Source organism: Gekko japonicus, unplaced genomic scaffold, assembly GCF_001447785.1.
Source record: "Gekko japonicus isolate JY-2015 unplaced genomic scaffold, Gekko_japonicus_V1.1 scaffold298, whole genome shotgun sequence".
In the NCBI taxonomy this organism is placed as follows: Eukaryota; Metazoa; Chordata; class Lepidosauria; order Squamata; family Gekkonidae; genus Gekko; species Gekko japonicus.
The window spans coordinates 575,798-596,684 of record NW_015163615.1 but is presented as its reverse complement, the minus strand read 5'-3'; the positions used below and the strand labels follow the sequence as shown (position 1 = coordinate 596,684).

The following is a 20,887-nucleotide window of genomic DNA, read 5'->3' as shown; positions in this document are numbered from 1 at the left end:
GGGTGTGTGTGTGTGGATGTGGCAGGTGCTAAGAGGTTGAGATGAGTTTCCATGGCTCAAACTGGAGGAATATAAATCTTCCATTCTCCTCCTCCTTTTCTTCCCTTGTCTCTCTTGGCTATTCTTTCACTTCTTGAAATGAGAGCCAATAGGCCTCTTCCTTTCTGCCAGTAGTGGAGTTGTTGTTGAGGTGAAGTAATTTCAAGCAAACACACATCTGTCTTTCAAGCAAACACGAATGTAGCTAAGCTGAGAGCATAGGTCCCCAGTACCCTTGACGTCGTGGCTACTGCCTTAACTTTGCTGGAAGCAGGTGGAACTTGTCTCTCGCTGTTCCTCCAGTCTTACCATCATAGTTGTTCATGACGTTGGCACTGCCAGAACCCTGCCAGGATGCTAACAGAATGCCATCTTCCCATTGTCTTTACCACACCTCAAAGCCCAGCTATAGCAGTGGTATGGGGTACATGTTAAGGAGAGAGAGGTGGGCAGAAAAGGAAGAAGGAAAGAATATGAGGGGAGACAAAGGAAATACTAAAAAAAGAGAACATGTAAACAGGGAAGGGGAGGAGGTCAAATAGAAGGGAATTTGAAAAGTTATGGAAGGGGTCAGGATAAGAACAGAGGCAGGAAGCAAGTACCAGGAAATACATTGGTGGATGCCATGGATGGACTGGCACCATGCTGAGGATCACTGAACGGCAAACACTCTCGCTTGCCTTGTTTGGCACCTTCTGAGAGCCACAGTGCCCCCTGTAGTCAGAGACTGGAATGATGTAACTGAGAATTTCTGTCACTCATCAAGCTCCTCCTGTTTAGCTTCCAAGAAGCCACTTAATAACAGAAATTGAGAAAGGAAAAACTTGGAATTATCTCAAGTTCAAGCAACACTTCCTCTCCCATATAGGCCTTTGGCACCCATGGTGGGGAATGTGATCGTATGAGACTATCTTTCTCTCTCTCTCTCTCTCCCATTACAGCAGCACCACTTTGATGGCTCTGCTCAGGACCCTGGTAAGTCCATTCTGCAGTTTTGCTTTATAAAAGCTTTTAAGATAGGTTCCAGACTTATTGGATGAGACAGCACAGTACTTCAATGAACCAATCAATCAAACACAACACCGAATTCATAGATCAGTACAGCAAATTTAGAACACCACCAGAGCATGGATCAAAAATTCTGTACAGTGGGGCCATGTGTGAATAGGGGGACTCCACATACCTGGAGGAAATCCAGCGGTCTACAGAAAAACCTGACAACTTAAAACAATTTGAGGGGGAATTTAACACACCAAAAACACAACTTAAAGGGAAAAATAAAACCTTGTGAATGATGCTGCATCGTGAGATCTCACTTGCTACTATGAGGGTTTCTTAGCAACCCATCAACAATGTTGAAGAAGGGTCATAGCTGCCGCTGGGCGATGAAGAAAAAGAAGAGATTGGATTTATTCATCCAGCCAGATGCAAGTGGAGGAGTGGGGAATCAAACCCGGTTCTCCCAGATTAGAGTCCGTGCACTTAACCACTACAAACTGAAGAATTAAGAAAGGGGCAATGGGGGGTGGGGAAGGACAATCAAGCAGGACAGGGTGGCAGAAGAAACAGCAGAGGAAAGTGCACACAGTGGACGAGTGGGTGCATGAGCAAGCAAGGGAGGGAGAGAGGCAGCAAAGGAAGGAGGCAGTGCTAGTGGACTGTCAGGTAACTGAGCAATGGAAAGGTGGAGGAATAATCAGTGAAGGGGGGGGAGGCAATGGTAGGTGAGTAAGTGAGAGGTGATGGCAAAAGGAGGCAGAGAAATACAAGAGTAGGGGGCAGAAAGAAGGAGGAGGAAGAAATGAGAACCAACAGGGTGGATGTGATTTCCCTACTCCTGTGAGTTCCTCGCAGGCCCCTCCGTGTAGAACAATATTTTCCTAACTAACTCTTTTATATCTTTGCAAGAATGACTGGGCATGTTGATCTCTTAGGTAGAGCTTCATTTATTAACCAAAAGCCGAAGGTTGCACACTATCACCCATAATGTGCCCCAGCAGATATTACACATCACAACAAAGGAAAGGACCCATAATACCTAACTTGCTCTTCACAGCAAGGGCAACTTCATCTCCACAATCCATACTGAATTAAAGGAATTGCCATGGTGTATAATGCCTTCAGGCTTCAACGCAGGGGTCATTTCCTGCAGGAGCGCACAGGAGTGGCACTCCGGCAGTAAAGAGACCAGGGGGTGGGTGCATGCAACAAGCCCCGCCCCCTGCTCTCAGCCCCGCCCCCTGCTCCCAGGAGCCCTCAGTCAGAGCAAGAAGCAGCTAGGTAAATTGCAGAGCCCCCTTGGTCCAAAACAGTCCAGTGGCACCTTTAAGACCAAGTTTTATTCAGGTACAAGCTCTCCCTCCTCTGCGAGGACAGATCTGCACGTCCCCCCCCAATAGCTAGCAATCCAAAACAGTCCAGTGGAGCCTGAATGGTGGGTGTTGCCTTCTGACACACTTCCGGTGATGTCAGGGTGTGTGGCATATGCAAATAAGTTATGCTAATGAGTTATGCTAATGAGCTCCTGCACCTCTTTTTCTACGAAATGACCCCTGCTGCAACGGCTCCTGGTTGGGAAGTCTGGCTCATGAGGATGTTTATGGCACCCACAGTAGACATGAATCCCAGGAGATATCCTCATAAGCCCCCCATTCTGTGAGATGCCATAGGGACAGAACAGAGGAGGGGGGAAGGGGGAGGAGGAGATTGGATTTATATCCCACCCTTCACTCGGAGTCTCAGAGCGTCTTACAAACTCCTTTCCCTTCCCCTCCCCACAACAGACACCCTGTGAGGTAGGTGGGCCTGAGAGACCTCTGACAGAAACTGCTCTTTTTAAGAACGCCTCTGACAGAACTATGGCTTGCCCAAGGTCATCCAGCAGCTGCAAGTGGAGGAGTGGAGAATCAAACCTGGTTCTCCCAGATTAGAGTCCGCCCACTTAACCACTACCTCAAACTGCACATTAAGTTTATTGGTAGGCACATTAAGTTTATTGGTGGCCAAGAAGAGAAGGCAAAGAATTAGGATGTAATGCTGCACCAGACAAAGACCTGATGTTGTTCTTTGCTTTATGTCTCTAGTCACAGGCCAATATTACCTGTACGACAGCAGCAGTGGAGCACGGCGCTGGATGTAAATGTGGTTTTTCAACTAAAGGACTGCAGCCTGAGGGCACACAGACATGATGGGGAGGGAAAATAAAGAGTGTACACTGTGAACTATCACATTAAGTGTCCATGGTACCTTCCCAGTATGTTGGAATAGAAGCCAGTCTTTCCCATACATTTCCTCTAATTATTATACCCACTTTGTGTATCTACCCACAGAAGCTGAGTGTTGCAAATGACAAGCTTTCCTCTAGCCAGCTCTTATTTCCTTGACTAATTCCTATTTCCATTTGATAAATTTCCAAGAATAGACACCAAGAACAGTCACCTTTGTTTTTCTTGTCCTGGGTGCCTAATTTTCAGAGTGTCAGTGAAATTTCAGAAGCTAGTGAAATTTTATCCCCACTAGACACAGAAGCTAGTGAAATTTTATCCCCACTATGTACCTCTAGAAAATCTTCGGATCAATGGAAAAAGGTAGAAAGGATGCAGTGGGAATAGGGTAGAGATAAAATCACTTCTTAAATGAGGTGGGGTATTGGTGTTTTTCACTAGGGTGGCTGGAAGTTCTGCAGGTAGAGGTAAAGGCTCAAGGAGACTGGTTGAGTGGGGAGTACAGGCAGAAGAGCAGAAGCTGTAGGACCTGGCTGGGTGCCAGTAATCCTAGAAATGTCTACGTATAGATAGGAGCTGGACTTGCCAGAAAGGCTGCATACAATTTTTCTTCAGTTCCCTGGTGTGCTGTAAAGTCTTCCTGACCCACACTGAAATATCATGGCGGCATTTCTTCCCTTTTATGTGTACTTGTTTGGAGATTTTTCCCATTAAGATAAACTTTTGACAATTTTCTTTTATAAATGGTAAATACCTTGCTTTTGAATTCCCCTCTGATTGAAATTCATTGCTCTTGGTGGTGTTACTTGTGAATGGAACTACCAACATAAGACTACAACAGCCACCATTCCAAAGTCTTGTATTGGGATGGGTGTACCAAGCCAAACATTAAAAAATAAAGAAGCACTGTAGAATTGTGTGTTTTGTTTTGGAGCATTTGTTGTATGATCTGAAAGAAAGGTAGGGCTTAATTTTTGCCAAGGGTCATCATGGGTTGGAAGGAGTCTGTTTGCAGTGCCAGGACTCAGGAGTTGAAAAAATGAAATAACAATAAAGGAAGAGCTTTTCCCTGACCAACAGAATGATCACGACCCATCTCTAGACAACTATGATTAGTAGTAGGAAGACTGCCAGCCCAAAAAGTCTGGAGTCTAGCATTTCTTTTTAAAAGCAGAGCTTCAAGTAATATTCCAAGAGACTGACAAACCAAGGGACTCTCAAGAGTCTTCTCCAGCACCATAGTTCAAAAGAATCTATTCTTCGGCGCTCGGCCTTCCTTATAGTCCAACTCTCGCAGCCATACATGACTACTGGGAATACCATTGCTTTGACCATGTGGACTTTTGTTGGCAGGGTGATGTCTCTACTTTTTATCATGCTGTTTAGGTTCGCCATCGCTTTCCTCCCAAGGAGCAGGCATCTTTTAATTTCATGGCTGCTGTCACAGTCTGCGGTGATCTGGGATCCCAGGAACGTGAAGTCTGTCACTACTTCCACGACTTCCCCTTCTATTTGCCAAGGAGTGATGGGGCCGGATGCCATGATCTTCATTTTTTTGATGTTGAGCTTCAAGCCCACTTTTGCGCTCTCCTCTTTTACCCTGAGCAAGAGGCCCTTAAGGTCCTCTTCACTTTCTGCCATTAGAGTGGTATTGTCTGCATATCTGAGGTTGTTGATCTTTTCCCCAGCAATCTTAATTCCCGCTTGTGATTCATCCAGGCCAGCATTCCGCATGATGTACTCTGCATATATATTAAATAAGCAAGGTGACAATATACATCCTTGTCGTACTCCTTTTCCTATGCTAAACCAATCAGTTGTTCCATATCCGGTTCTAACTGTTGCTTCTTGACCCTTATATAGGTTTCTCAAGAGACATGTGAGGTGGTCTGTGCCAGTGTGCAGGATCCAATTAGTGAACTACAAAGAGAAAACCATGCAAATTTGCATGGAAGGGCAGGAAATTAGTGTTACTATGCAAGCGCGCTAGGGCATCAGCATGTTTTTCCTTTTCAATTTAGTGGGATAAGACTAAAAAAGCTCTCCAGAGTTTCTGCCAGAGGACTCCTCCCCCATACAAATTGCAGCCCTGTGCAAAGTGTGGTGGAGTTGCAGCTGACTTTCAGTATCAGTGTTTGCAATTTCAGAATTATATTCCAATTTGATGGGACTTTATAATTTGACTCAAATTCTATTGATGAAATTAAATAGCAATCCTTTTGCCATTGCTTTTGTCTCTCACAAGTTCAGAAACAATTTCTCTTCCACCTCCTTTAATGGGATATCATCTGACCAATAGATTAGAAGATGTGTCTTTCTGGCATTTTTCCATATCTCAGTACTGGAGAAGAAAGTGCATCTTGAGATCTTTCTGCATGATGAAGGACGTCCTAAATACGTGTTAGCATTTGCATGATATTCCCACAAGCTCTGATTTAGTGCCACTATTGTGATATCCCTTTGCTATGTATTGAAGGCGATAGCCTTGCTGTAGCTTTAAAAATGTGGATGAATTTGTGTAGCAGCACAGAAGGGGAAGCATGGTGTCTGTTAAGAATATAAATGAACAGTTACAAGAACTGTAGCTTGGTGACTTCTTTGTGACTCATTAGCAACAGGACAATGATCATGGAATGAACTGCTGGATAAAGGGATGAAGCTTTCCAAGGTTGGATACAGAGGTCTGACATTTCTTAGAGTATATACACATATTTCTATTGTGTTTCTTTCATCTTTGGTCCAACAGATGCTGCAGGATTAAAAACAAAAACAACCCCCCCCAACCTGCAGAACCTGTTTGCTAGAGGTGAAAGTGGATTGTAATCTCATTTGAAACTACTTGTTATGCGGTCAGGCCGAACGCATGGTCCGAACAGCGAAGGAGTCCCTGCGCCGAATGGGGCCGGGCGACTGGGACCACCAGCTCGCTGCCTTCCTCTTCAACCAGTTAATAACTCCCCACACAGCCTCCTCATGGGAAGACGCCTCATGACCAGGTTGGACCGGCTTCACCCCGACAGGGCCCCAGAACACAGCGCAGCACCAGACAGCCAAGAAGCTCCCCATGGGTTCTTTCTAGGTGACCCTGTCTACGCCAAAAACTTCTCACAGGGCCCAGCATGGATTCTGGCCAGGGTGGTCTGAGTCACAGGCCCCTTGTCTTACGAAGTCTCCACGGAGGACGGGCAGCTGCTGAGGAGACACATTGACCAGCTATGAGGCCGGCTCCTCCCCATGGATCCGGTAGTGGCCGAGGACAGCGAGGATGAGTTTGTAAGCTTGGAGCCCAAAAACTCGGAAGACAACTCAGCCCTCACTCAAGCACAACCAGGGCCAAGTGCACCACCCACAGAGGACAGCAGCGAGGCCTCGGTACCAGACAGCATGCCCGAGACCCGGGGCAAGCAGGTGCCAGCATATCCCCCTGACACGACAGCACCACCATCCGGAACAGCTCTGGAGCCAACAAACCAGCTGGAGTGCGCCACTTGACTCGAGAGCGGCGGAGACCAGCCTACCTCAAGGACTATGTCAGTTAGGGTAGTTCTGAACTTTGGAGGGAGGGATGTTATGTATTAACCACAGATTGCACACGCAGTCGGGTTAACACATGGTCATGTGCTAGGGCTAAGCTTCGCTCAAAAGACAATAGCTGGCTTGGATCCTAGTATGGACCAATCGGCCACCCCGGATCGGAGAGTGGACCTATGGGTGTTAGTACACTGTAAATAGCCTATGGTTGAGTGTGTGTGTGTGTGTGTGGATTTAAACAAGGCTCCAACCCTGCTACCCTGTCTTGTATCTGGAGCTGAAATAAACAATGAGCAGATTCACTTTAGGTGTCTGGACCCAGTACTTTACACTACTGTCGGTCTCCAACCCAAATTACCCCTAGTTGGACTGAAGCTTTGTAGCAGAATATTTGTACAGAGAGGCCATGAGCAAATAAAGTAAAAATATATATATATCAATGTGTAAAAATAAAGGCACTGCATTTTCTTTCTGAAGAGGTGTAGGTGATTTATGAAGTCATGGAAGTGAGTGGCAAGGATCCGAAATAAGTACAATATTGGATTTCAGCAAACCTAGCACAATCTTTATAGCAAGGTCAGAGGGTAAGTCCTTAATCATAGCTTGGATAAGAACAGACTCTTCAGAGTAGCTGGAGTTTGTCTTAGGTAGATAAGGCAGGAATGAGAGTAAAAAAGGGTCAGAAGCCAGGGTAAGTAAAAGGTAATCTAGGAACCACTTTCCACAGCAACGACAGAGGTCAGGTCCTAAAAGACCTGCCTCAAGGTGGGGGTAGAGATTAACAGTTGAAGGCTTCTGTGATTGGTTTGACGAGCCACGACTTGTCAGCCTATAGACAATCGCCCCAACACAAGAGATTGGTCACGTCACGTTTGCGCAGCGTGCGTCGGAAAACTGAAGGCGTGGTTCCTGTTGAAGAGGCGTGAAAGTTATGGAAAAGTGAGAGTTACGTAGCCCAATCAATACCAGGAACAACAGAGCTCTAGGAATGCCTCATTATGCTATTGGTTCTAGTCCTTAGGAGGTGGGACTTGGATGACACGGTTGCTATGACGGCGGAATGCCCACCTTCCCGGCGCCGCCATCTTGTTGTTGATTCGAACCGTAGGAAGCGGGTGAGGGAAGTGTTGGAGCCGGCCTGGGGGGACCCATAGCAGCAGCGCCCCCCGGCCGGGCAGGGGGAAATTTACCTTGGTGAGTTCGCTTTTCTTCAAGTAAGGGGGTTGTTGCTGTGTGGGATTGAGGTCGAGCCGTCTCCTCTGCTTGGCGCTTGTGTCCGGAAGGGGACCTGCGAGCCGAGATGTGGGTAGTAGGAGACGGTGAGTGAATGGAGTGAATCGAGAGAAAGAGCCGGGCGGGGGGAGCAAAGCAGGGCTGTTCAGCGCGGGGAGGAATTAAACTGCCTTGTGGGTGTGGAGGGCGGAGCTGGAAGTCCTTCTAGGGAGGAACGAAGGAAAGGCGGTTTCTGACACAGGTGTCTGTCTGTCTGTGGGGTCGCTTCAGCAGAAAGGTCGAGGTGCTTATTATCCTGCTAAGCATCCTGAGGTCCTGGGAAGTCATTCTCAACGGACTTCCGAGCTGTCGTCTGGCGTGCCCCGTGGCCCCCTTGGCCACCCTCCGAATTGCGGCTCTCTGCCAGGCTTGCTTTTGCTTTTTTTTTGTGGCTCCTGATGAACGGTGGGCGATGACATCATTAGGCTAAGGGTTGTGGTCTTTCAGGAAGGGAGGCTTAATCAGCGGGCAGCGAATGTGTGTCGTGCGCGAGAAATTGATGGAGTGGGTTTCGCTGAAGTGGTCTGCCAACCCCCAAACCCCCTCGGTGTCTGATAAAGGCTGGATGCTGGGTCAGTGATGACAGATTCGTAAGGAAGGAGTCTTTATCCATTGGGAATTGGTATTGAGGTATTCAGTAGAAGGCTCCTACCCCCGCGCACAATTCCTAACTAAACCTGCTGACCTAAATTCAGAGAATTGCGGGATTAGTAAAAAAAACAAAACTGTTTGGGCTCTCAGGAGGATGAAAGTTTGGCAAATTAGTTAGATTGAGTGTGGTTTATATAGGGCAGCCTTTAGTGAGTTTGGTTGTGCTGGAAATGATCTAGTGATAATTTTGCCTTTTACTATGGAAACTGCCATAGTTTCCTACCTTTGAAAACTGCTCTAGTAGGTTGGTATTTTCTCAGATACTGGAAGATCTGTTGTTTTGGTTTACCTACTCTTAAGCACAAAGCAGCATTCACAATGCTTAGGCAGAGGGACTTATTCATGTAAGATTGAGATGGATAGCCCTGTTTGTCTGTAGCAGCAGAAAAGAGCAAGACTCCAGTAGCACCTTGAAGACTAACAAAATTTGTGGCACGTTATGAGCTTTCATGAGTCACTGCTCACTTCTTCAGGTAAACTTCTGTTTATGAAAAACAGTTTTGAGTGGCTGTTTCGGCCCTCTTGTAGAACACTGACATTAATTTAACAGTAAATCAGTTTGCCAGAAATCAGCTGATAATTTATTTATTCAATGTATATTCCGCCTTCCCCACGAGCAGGCTCAGGGTGGATCGCAAGCAAAGTCTAATACATCATAAAAATCAAATACATATGAAATAATGTACATAAAAATTAAAACATAGTAATTTAAAAAACCAGGTCACACTATGCATATCCTTAAAGTTCAAGTTGGTGCCATTTCCTTCTTACTCTGGGCCACATAAAGATGGTACACTTAGCAAGGGGGGATACAAGATTATTTATGTTGTTGTAATAATAACAATACCAACAGCAGAATCTATTTATAACAAGTTGTATATGTTTAATTTGCAGAGATCCATGCAATCAGTAAATCTGTTGAGAATCTCTGATAAGCCTATTTTTGTAAAGGGAAGAAAGTCATTAGTAAAATAATGCTGCTGTGAATATTACTACATAGAGTGTAACTGAAACCTCAGTACTACTGACAATAACTGCAACAGCAACATGTTTATCATACTTTAGGCAGTTGAGTTGAATTTCCTATTTATTCCCATAATTGTCCTATCAACTAAGTTAAAAATAGTTATTTATCAAAGGGAATTTTAAGCATCAGCAGTGGGAAGGGTTTTAATCGGCTTGGCTCTGGTATGAAGGCTGCAGGTTTTTAAATTAATTGTTAGATTTAAATCAGCCTTTCTAACCTGAAGACTCTAGTGCATTCTGCCTGGGGATTGCCTTGAAGACTCTCTGGAAACTTCAGCAAGTTTGGCCTTCATTCTGATGTATTTTAGTTGTATTTGCCTGAAAAACTTTGTAAGTTGCTTAATCTACTGAGAAAGTTTCCAAGGTTTTGTGAGGAAGTGGGCTATAAATTCATAATTATTTCTTTTTGTGACCTGGATCAGATGACCGGTGAATCTGTTTGTAACTCTGTGAGTGAAGTGTGGGGCTAAAATTTAAGTATCATGAAATCATCTTTGGCCTTTAATTTTCTGTGCACACGTATCCAGGTTTTAGAGCATTGGTTCCTACCAATGCTCCCTCTAAGCTGTGGAGTCTTGTGAGCAAAAATTCTACTTTGTGAGCTACCGGTATTAAAGTTGTGAGTGAACAATTTGGCTACTGCATAAATTAGCTTCCTCTGGAACCACCCTTTCTGAGCGAAGACCAAAATTTGTGAGCTGGAGGCTAAAAAACTGTGAGCTAGCTCACACTAACTCAGCTTAGAGGGAACAATGGTTCCTACCCTTATCTTCATTTCTAAGTGGCATTTTTGCATTCATTTTCGATATATACCTGAAAGGGACTGAGGCAGTGCAGGACTAGTGGTGTGATTAGCCACATCCATAATCCCATCATAATTTGTGTGTGCTTAAATAAAGACGCTGTTATGATCGTCTTTTTGAGGGTGTATGATGTTCTCGCTCATTGTTCTTAGCCTTGGAACTCTTTCTTTTGGAGGTCTGCTGCAGCCTGTTGGTTAAGGGAGAGTAGTCTTACTTGAGGAGCTGTTCGTTAGACAGTAATGGCATTACTTGTGCCTGTTCACGGTATGTGTGTTTGTGTTTTATGGCTCTCTTAGTTTCACCTAAATAGTCTGGAATTACTTATAGCTACTAAATATTCCTGAAAAGTAATAGTCTGTCTTCGAGGGAAGACGTTGCAGCAGCCCTGGAATAGGATTGTACCTTCTAGGGTAGGTTCATTACTGAGTCATTTTACAGAAGATTTTATGTCAATCACCTCATAAGGGTTGAAGAAGGGTCTGGCCTTGGAGAATTGCTTCCATTATGGAGATTTAATGAGGATTATTATAATGATGCAGATTTAAAGCCTCATGTATATTTGTGCACTCAGTAAGGAGAGTGGAGCTTGTGTGTCTTTTCTCTCAGCAAACAGATTTTGCCTCTTCTCCTTTTCAGTGCATTTCTGCCATTACTTTGGCACTAAACCACTCTGACGCATTATGTAACTAAAATGCTTGTATAAAAAGTGAATTGTGTTCATGGAAGTTCTGCAGTCTCTTTGAGGTTCACATTTTTGTGGAAAGAAATTGCATTAGCAATGCCTGTTTTCTATTTGATATTATGGCAAGTGATTGCTATGGCTCTTTGGCAAAACACAGGTGTTTCTGCATACTTTGCATCATTCTTTTGTGCTTATACAGTGTGACTACCATAAGAACACTTTCTACTCAGGCTTTCAGTATTTTTTGAAATAAAGATTTATGAAATATTCTTGGTTCTTAGCCAATTTGAGATCAGGCAGGTTGGAGGGAGAGCACAGAACACTGAATTACAGTGACTGTACCTGAAATTGATCTTGGGTAAAATACCTGGAATTGGAATCGGGTTTTCTAAAAAAGAAATGAAGGCTCAGATCTACCAAATGCTAGATTGGTTTCAAGTTGGTCTGCATCCCTGATGTGAGTGAAGTGGTGACCTGTATTTCTTCTCCTGATACTGCTATCATTAGTAATACTTGTGGAAGGTGTAACTGTAACAGGGTCTTGGCTTCATTTCTAAATTGCATGGTTCTGTTGTATAAAGTTGCTGATAAACATACAACAATACCTCCTCTGAGCATTGCTTCTGATTATAATAATGGCATATCACTGCTAGTAATTTTAATAAAACTTTAATTTTACAGGTAGAGTACCAGGCACCTTGCTGATAGGTCTGTAGGCAAGCTGTAATGCTTTTCCTAATGGGGAAGAAGAGCATTGTGGCAACTGCTTATGCTTTCTGTCCTGAAAGAGCTTCTCCCCCTCCTGTCCCAAATGTCTTCTGAAGGAGCACAATGGAGGGGGGCATTTTGAGCTACAGCAGGAGGGGGGAGGTGAGAAAGTTGTGCTAATTTTTTCTGTCTACAAAAATGCTCTGGTGGATCCAAGCCTTGCTCTTACTGAGAGAAACTAAATTTGGTACTTCCCATACTGGCCAGTTGTTTCATTTACTGAAATCCTGAAGATTTATCACCACACACATGGGGAGAAATCTTGTACCAACAGACTACTACTGTAAATTGCTTGTCTCCAGAGGGTCACAGATTTTGGCTGAGCATGGTAAATAACCATTGTTTCTAGTAATCACCAATAGTTCTCATCTCCTGTTCTTCAGAGACAGGTAAGTGGGTCCCTTTTGTACCTGTTGCCCAATGGTGTAGAAACCTTTCTGTTCAAACCCATGATACTGTTTTTTCATCCCTACAGGAAACATTTTGAAGGAAGCGCTATACCAGTGACTCTTTTTTGGTAGAGTACACTGAAAGTTTGCTGTACTGACCATCAGAATTATTTATTTATTTATCTAGAATATTAAATATCTGGTTCTGGTGACCATATTTTAAGTCTCTGCCTGAATTTGTGTTGACTCCACTAAGGTTCTTTGTGTCACACCTTGTTCCACCGATATTTTGTAGATATTTTACAACTTTTGTTAATAAGAATTTGGAAATATAATTTAACATTTAATGCTAATTTCATAATCACTTGTTTACAGCTGCCTTTAATAAATAAATAGAACTTCTCCAAGGCCCCAGTGAAAAGTCTTGGAGCACCTGATGCTACAGCACTGTGGAAGCAAAGTGGATGTGACTTGAATCAGTAATATGGAGGGGTAGAAGTAGAGGAAGCCCCATGTAAGAGCAGAATCAGCACTCCTTCCAAAAGCAAACTTGGTGATTTAGTACTTGTCCATAGGGCAACAAAACAAGGGTACCCAACAAGTATGGTTTCCTGCACCCTTCAGGTGCAGCATACAGTATACTGTATGCTGTGATGCAGGGATTCTTGCGCACACACACATACTCTCCCATATAGCATAGGGAGGGGAAAGTAAAAATAGCTTCCTTCCCACACTTGGCCAGGTTTGTAGAAAAATACTACTTCATACATTCTAGAAGGGAGAGAAAAATGTTCTGATGAGGACCAAGCTTGTAGGAAACATGAAATGCTGTGGACAGTTGAACACCAGTTAATGGGGAAGGCTAAGTAAAGGAATAGGAAATTTGCCTGCTGAAACTACTAAGAGTTTCTTGGAGGAGGGAGGTTTGTGTTTTGTGTTTGAGAAAATTTCCTGGTTGTTTATTGCTCTGTGCTTGGGGCCCTCAGTATCACCTCTAATTCTGAATTTGTCCTCTGAGTGGGGATGAAAAAATCCACACAAATGGGCCTGGTATAGAAAGGGAAGATGTTTCTACAAATCTGGGAGATCCCTCAGATGCCAACAATTTAAAAATTGGCGGTTGGTATGTTGATTTTTTTTAAGTGCTATCTGTACAAGTGAAGGTATTGCAAGTCATACTAAAAATGCTGCACGAGCAGTTTCAGTGGCAACCTGGCTGGAGGTGGCTTGAGCTAAAAGTGTGTCTCTGGTGCTTTCTGCTCCAAGCCCCACTAATCAGCTGATTGCTGGGTATTAGAGAGGAAAGCACATCCAGCACACTTCCTGCTCCAAGTCTCCCACTCCAAGGCCACCACTGACCAAGTAATGCACTTTCTGCTCCAAAGCCAGTATATCTGGCACATTGTCTGCTCCAAGGCCAGACCCCTGATTTGCTAGTGGGAGGGGAGGGTGGAGTGCCCAAAGGAACCACATCACTGTGAAAGCCTCAAGGAACAGCAGGGTAGGAGACAGTGGAATGTCTTCTGCCCTGCAAGTCCTCCTGAGTCCCTCACTTGTTCTCTCCAATACAGAACTCTATAGTTGATTGCCAGTAGCAGGACAGTGAATTGGGGCCAGCCTATGGATAAGAAAGGTTTTTTTTGCATATATGGATGGACTCACCAGGTGTATTTATTTTACTTATTTATTAAAACATTTATACCCTGCCTTTCCTTATTGTTCAAGGCAGCATACAACAATAGTTAAAAGAAAAATGAGTTTGTTAAACCCATTAGACACATGTCCCTGAATCCTAATCCTTGTGTGTTTCTTCCTCCCACCTGTGCTCAGGTAAAAATTATTAAGTAATAAAAATAATAATTAAATATGCCCTAAACCGACCTCCATCACAAATTGGAAGGCATTCTGCAAGGCAGGTAAATGTTACAAATAGAATTGCTTCCCTTAGGCCGAGTGCAGCTTTGCAGCAAGCAAGATTTCAGTATTGTGTGTATCTGGCTATAATGGGCTCAGTGTAAACACATAAGAAGCTTCAAGGGAAAAACATATGTCAAATGAATGCTATGCAAAGAAGTTTTAGGAAATCAACCTTAAATCTTTTTTTAACCTTTCCTATAAACCTTTTCAAGCCAGTTTGATTCTCATTGGCTTTACCCTCCTGATAGTTGTGGATTGCCTCCTATAGGAAGTTTATCTGCAGACTTTCTGTATTCAGATATCAGAAACCTAGCTTGTCATACTCACATGCTTCCTTCCCCTTTTGTACAGAATGAGATGCAAATCACCAGTTAGTGGTGACATGCAAATGTTCATTCCTGGGGCAATTGAGATTTGTTTCCCTCCCACAAATTGAAGTTTTAAGACTTCAGATACCAGCAAGTCTTCAGTTATACTCCACACTTGTGATGGGAGGAAGGGAGTGAAAAGAAGACAGTGAATATGCAAACATGACAAGAAACCATCTAAATATAGCTTGCTTTGTGATGGGAACAAACCTTGGATGTTCTCTGACTCATGTTCTTCTTGCCCTTCTTTTCTCATGAGCAGTTGGAAAATTGAAGGTTTCCCAGTTCTAAACAATCCATGATTTGTTATGATGTCTGAATTGTGGCAAACAATAAAATGTAGTTAGTGGCATTGCTTACAAATAGTTTTATCCTGTTTTGTGGGCAAGATCAGTTTGTTTGCCACCATTCAGGCTTCACAACTAATTGTGGTTTGTCCTCACCTGTGTACAAAGGTGAGTGAGAGGTTCAAGAAACTCTTGAGCCTGATTCATTCTGAATGCAAAAGTTACCTGAATAATATTCTTTGCTTTTCTCATACAAAGCAACTGTCAGTGTAAAATAATAATAATGTGTTGGCTGTATCTTCTGTGTTCATAGTTTTTGTTTGCTGGAAGGTGAACTTCTATGTCTCTTTAATAGTACTAAGCAGTCACTGTAGCAAGCAGAATCACTTCATAAATTTTAATATGCTTAAATGAAATCAGATAGTAGTGCAATTTGCTACAGGACTTGTATCCTGCTACCTCATTGATGGCTGGAATGGAACGGAGCTTATTTCCAAGAGAGTGCTCTTAGGATCAAAGTTGTGCAACCTCATAATAGGAATATAGGAGCAGTTGTGCTGGATGAGGCCAATGCTCCCTCTAGCCCAGTGTCATGTTTCATATAGTAACCAATCAGATGTCCCTAGAAAACCCACAAGGATGGCACAGAAGCTATAGTCTCCCCATTATTCCTGCCCCCTCAACACTGATTTTCAGAAAGTTACCTTTTCTAAACACGGAGGTTCCATTTCATTGTCACTGTCTTTAATAGCCATTGATTATTCTCATTTACTTTGCCCTGTGCAAGTTTACCTGGCATCCTGTGCCTGCTGATTTGGGAGTAACTTGCTCCCTAGTAAGGGTGTACAGCATTACACTTATTTATTTTGTTGGGACAAAAGTAGCTCAGTAGCTTAGTGGGTTGTGATGAAACCAGATTTTCTTTGGCAAATAGAAGAAGGGGCAGTCATTTGGAATATTTCTTTTAGGTCAAAACAGTCTGTCTCATTTTAATGCCTTAGTGAGAAGAAAGTAAGGTTCCATAATCTACATGATTGCTGACCTCTCGCAACCAATACATACACATGCGGCTGTACTTTTTAAGTGGTGGTGGTAGAAATAAAATCTCTTCCCGCAGATTTTATAGCTGCTGTGAATGCAACAAAGATGAGTGGTGGAAGATCAGCGATAATGAAACTGGGAATTACACACTTGTTTCTGCTGCTGAATTTTACCATGTATTCATTCTTAGATGAGTATCTGCCTGCAGTTGCATGGAGAACTCATAATGTGAATGAGTCATATGATACTTAGCATCAGTGTCTACAACTGCAACATGATCACTGCCATGATTGCCAGAATTACATATAATAGTTTTGTCACTGCCATGATTGCCAGAATTACATATAAAGACAGTGTTGTAGATATGGTCAGAAGTATAGGTGAATGGATTCTGGTCTTGACAAAAGATCATGCAGGCCAGAATTAGGGGTGGCCTGGTCTCAGCTAAACATGCCAAGCATGGAGTCTAGAGACACCGAATAGAACAGCCTTGCAGAAGGACTAAAGAGTACAGAATAATATGGCTTTTAGTAGGTTAGAAATGGTATAATTAGAAATGGCATAATTAATATCACTAGATATGTCTGGACCCAGGTGCAAGAATGGTCTGAGAATGACAAGAATATCCAACTAAATATAGGTGAAGGTATAGTTCAAAGATGATTGTGACCAGCTGAGTGTGAGTGTGTGCATCTACTACTGTGTGCAGGACTCTTGCTTTCAGAATAGATTGGCGAATACTGGAAAAAAGATTTGTGATGAGAGCCCTGCTGGATCAGGCTAGTGGTGAGTTTAGTGCAGTATTCTCTTTCACACACAAACCAATCTTGGAGGGCCATCAGACAGGGCATAGAGACTAATAATGTTGCTGGTATTCTGTTATTGCTGGTATTCTGAAGTTTGCTGCCTCTGAATATGGAGGTTCTCTTTAGTCACCACAGCTAGTAGCCACTGATGGACCTATTCTCCATTAATCTAACCCCTTTTAAAGCGATCTGTGTTTATGGCTATCACTACATCCACTGGCAGTTAATCCCACAATTTAATTATTGAGTAAAGAAATGTGTTCTTTGTCCTGAATCTGTTACACATTAGCTTAATTGACACTTTCATCTAGCTGTCTTCTGTAACCCCAAGGTCTCTTTCCCATGGTCTTTCTAGCATGTCAAGATGCTGGATCTTGCGCCATGATACCAGTTGTACACAAGTAACCAACCATGACTGAGGAGCTGAAATACATAGAATTTTCAGGAGCTTTTATTCTGAATTGCCACAACTGCCTTATTGTGTGAATTGGCCCTTAGTATATTTTCCAGACATTACAATATAAAATGTAACTTCCCAGAAACCGTACAGAGCAGAATCATCAAGCATGCACTTGTTTGTGTGATCATATACTGATAGCAGATTATTTCTCGAGTTATGGAGGGTGCATAGAGAAAAAGCCATGCCAGTCAGGGGGCTGTCCCCAACTTGCATGGCCTTTTGTACACAGGGTTCCTGCTACTGTAGGAATCATCCCCTAACCAGTAGGACTCTTTGTCTACAGAGGTCACCCAACTCTATCATCCTGGATTGGAGTGTCAAAAGGACTTCTAGGGAATGATTAGGAAAATCTATGTCTGCTAGCAGTTGGTTGGATGCAATTCAGTGGTAACTGAAAAATAGTAAGGTAAAGAGATGGTAAAAGACATTTCAGAATTAATTGATACATTGCATTGATATACTTGAGCTTTGGTGAACTTCATATTACCAAAACTTACATTTGTTGACCTTTCCACTAAGATATGTAATGTACCTAAAATCAGCTTCCTTGATGGAAAGTTAACCAGTGTTACATCAGTTTTTACAGTAAAGACAAAAAGGATATTCTAGGGAAGATCTTGGAGACTATGCTAAATGTTTACTTTATAATATTTAATAGGTTTTTTGGAAACCTGTACAGTAACAGAAAAGCTAGTACTGGAATTTTCTTTAGGATTAAGAGAAATGTTTCCATACTCAAATTGATATTTAAACTTCTGGTAATGCTTATTATAAGGTGTGTGAACAGGATATTTGCCTTGTGAGCTCAGCTCTTACTTGCTATGTAAGACCGCAGCAAGAGATGGTGATTTTATGGGCAGTTCAATCCTGTGATGGTACAGAAGCTGGGGAGAGGTAAACAGATTTGTGCCTCAGTGGCATTATATTCCTGGTAGATGAGGAAAAGCCATACAGGTCTGTTCACTCCCCCCCCCCCCAAGAATCCTTGACTGTTCCATGTTATATTGCTAAAACTGGGAGAACAAGGCTTATTCAGCTAAAAGCAGTTCAAGGTGCTTTTAGCTGTTCTGCAACCTCATACTTGCAATAGTGCCCTTTGGGCAGCAAAGCTGAACCATAAAGAAGCCTTAGAACACTGATGGTTTCTGTTACCTCTATGCAGGAGGCAGAGTGCTGGGCTATGCACAACTGTACTGTAGGCTGCGGGATCAGATGGTTGTCCTGCTAAGTACATGCTTATGGCTCAAGACTTGTTAATTATTTCCTCATTCTATCTTCTCAGCCCTGACTAAGTGTTTGATTTCCCAGGGCAGTTCCTTGATGCAAATCTTACAGCTTTGCATTTTATATGGACTTTTCTCTTGATGATCCTAGTTTTTGAATCTTGAACTGTGTGAATAAGTATATAAATTACCCAATCAATATATTGCATTGGTTTGGCAGATAAATAGATTCAATTACATCTTGCAGTCGTAGTGTTTACCTGGAGGTAAGAGGATATTGTTGGGCTGTCGGCAAGGTGCCTTTGGCATCCAGCTCAAGATTTTACTTTGCTTTCAATATCTGTTCCAGTCTGAGATTAAATGAATTTCCTGTGTTTTACATGTAACAGGTAAAAAAAATAGGAGGTCCTGCGTTAAATAAATCCATTTGTTTTTTTGCTTGAGATCTCTGAAGGAATCAAATATAATCCAGATAACAATATAGTGCCTATCAAAATAAGAACAGGCCCTGACTGCAAGCTCACAATTTACAGAATGGACAAATAAGGGGAAGCAGATACGAGAGATAAAGCTGGAGGAGAGACCAGCTGTAATAGAATGTCCTATAGGGGAGTGGGGATGTGTATTGTAAGCTGTTAACGATGTGTCTGTGAATGTCATCTTATGCAGTATGTCCATTTTATAATAATACATTAGAATATTGTAATGCATAAGCCACTGGAAACTTGGGGGGAAATTGGTTCTTTCAGAAATTGAGAAAACTTTGGCGGACAGCTTAGTTGGCTTCTCTCTGAAATGGAGAAAACTTTGGCGGACAGCTTAGTTTGGTTCTTTCAGAAATAGAGAAAACTTTGGCGGACAGCTTAGTTCATTTTTGTTCGTGCAGTTTTGTTAGCTGCCTTGAGCATATTAATGGAAAGTTGGGATATAAATTAGTCAATAACCTGTAGGTTTTTTTCTGATCTGACCATCTATTTTCTATATAGAAATCTACTCCCTCTATGTCCTCCTTGTCTGTGGTCTTGTATGGTGTCTGTTTAATATCATATATCTTCAGTTATGTCTAGCAGGGAAGAGGAATGGGCTTTGTCAGCAGTAACCAATTATTTGTTGACAGCCTTATGATCCACTAAAGTAGAATATGATCTCCTGTGATTCATAAATATTCTTAAATGGTTTCTACAGAGGTTGAGGCTAGCATGCATAGATAGGGGTGCCCAACCTGCAGTTGAAAATCACAATATGGGCTTTTTCAGGCACTTTCAATAAGGGTGAGTTTGAGGTTTAGGTTTGCTAAATGACAGAGAGTGCTGTGGCTTTGCTTGACCAGGTGTTGTTGTTAGCCGAATTGCTTTATTTACAGCACTTGACAATTTATAAATGGGTTCTTGCCAATTTATACCAAAGTCCTGATCCCACCAAGGGATTCGAGGCTGTTGTAGTTAAAATAGATGTCTTTTACTTAAAAATATGTCTCATACAAACAATACTGATGCACTCAGACATCCAATCAAGTTCCTAAAAATTACAGTAGGAAATAAGCGCAGTTGCATTAGCAGGTAGGGGTGATGAGGGTGATACTTATCTGTCTTGCAGCTTGGTTGTTCCAAGGAAGAATGGATGGGAAGAAATGGAAAACAAAGAGGAGTCCACACGACCAGAACCAGCCAGAACGTGTGGGTCTCTTGACTGCAGATCAAGAGATCAATGGTAGAGGCAAGGGTTGGGGATAGCAAGTGGGACTTAAGAGGGGTAAAAGCAGACAGGGGTTGTTGCGGGGGGGAGATGCTATCTGTCCAGGTAGGAGGGGCCAGGTGACTGGTTCTCTCCTTTTATAGTGGGTTCAAGAGATGGGCGGTAACTGTGCCAACCCCTTGACCCACCTACCTTTTAGTCCGTCCCAAAAACAATCCTATTGGTTGCAGGTAGGGAGGGGAGGTTACCTAGGAGGGATGGCCAATATTGTAACCTAAAACCTTACTTGAAGTATGGCATCTGGACAGGTGTGAAATCCAGGCGTCAGGATGCTTCATCGTAGTGCTGATGAAGTTGGCCAGTTCCTTTGGTAACCAAATGTCCATCTGGCAGGAAATTCCAGCTCAGGAACAAAGCAGTTGATGGGTGATATGTGACCACAAGCAGCTTTGCTATGGTGGCTGTCTCTTCCCAAAGTAGTTGTTTCATTGCTAACAGTAATGGAGATTTGTGCTTCTTCACCACGCTGTGCAACTGTGTTGCTGAAACCTTATTTACATGTAAGGTACGGGCAGGCACCCTCTATGTGTGTCATCACAACAGGTGACCTAAATTGTACAGTTCTCTGAGCCTATGTGTATATGCACAGTCCATTGTGTAGCAATAAAGGTAAAGGTAAAGGTTCCCTTGCTCGAAAGCCAGTCG

The 20,887-nt window shown here is 42.9% G+C and overlaps 2 protein-coding genes across 3 annotated transcripts in view; both read left to right on the top strand.

Annotated features, from left to right (window-relative positions):
* The window catches only part of CDHR4 (cadherin related family member 4), a 45,856-nt gene extending 42,678 nt beyond the window's left edge, over nt 1–3,178 (top strand). Inside the window, exons 17-18 of the mRNA XM_015407374.1 lie at nt 981–1,014; nt 3,123–3,178. Coding sequence (XP_015262860.1) covers nt 981–1,014; nt 3,123–3,178 — 90 coding nt within the window. The remainder of the gene's footprint in view (nt 1–980; nt 1,015–3,122) is intronic.
* A 4,718-nt stretch (nt 3,179–7,896) lies between these two features.
* Nucleotides 7,897–20,887, top strand: part of IP6K1 (inositol hexakisphosphate kinase 1) — a 37,529-nt gene continuing 24,538 nt past the window's right edge. For both annotated transcript variants that reach the window (XM_015407385.1, XM_015407381.1), the window contains exon 1: nt 7,897–7,988. The gene's annotated coding sequence lies outside the window, so the exon portion shown is untranslated. The remainder of the gene's footprint in view (nt 7,989–20,887) is intronic.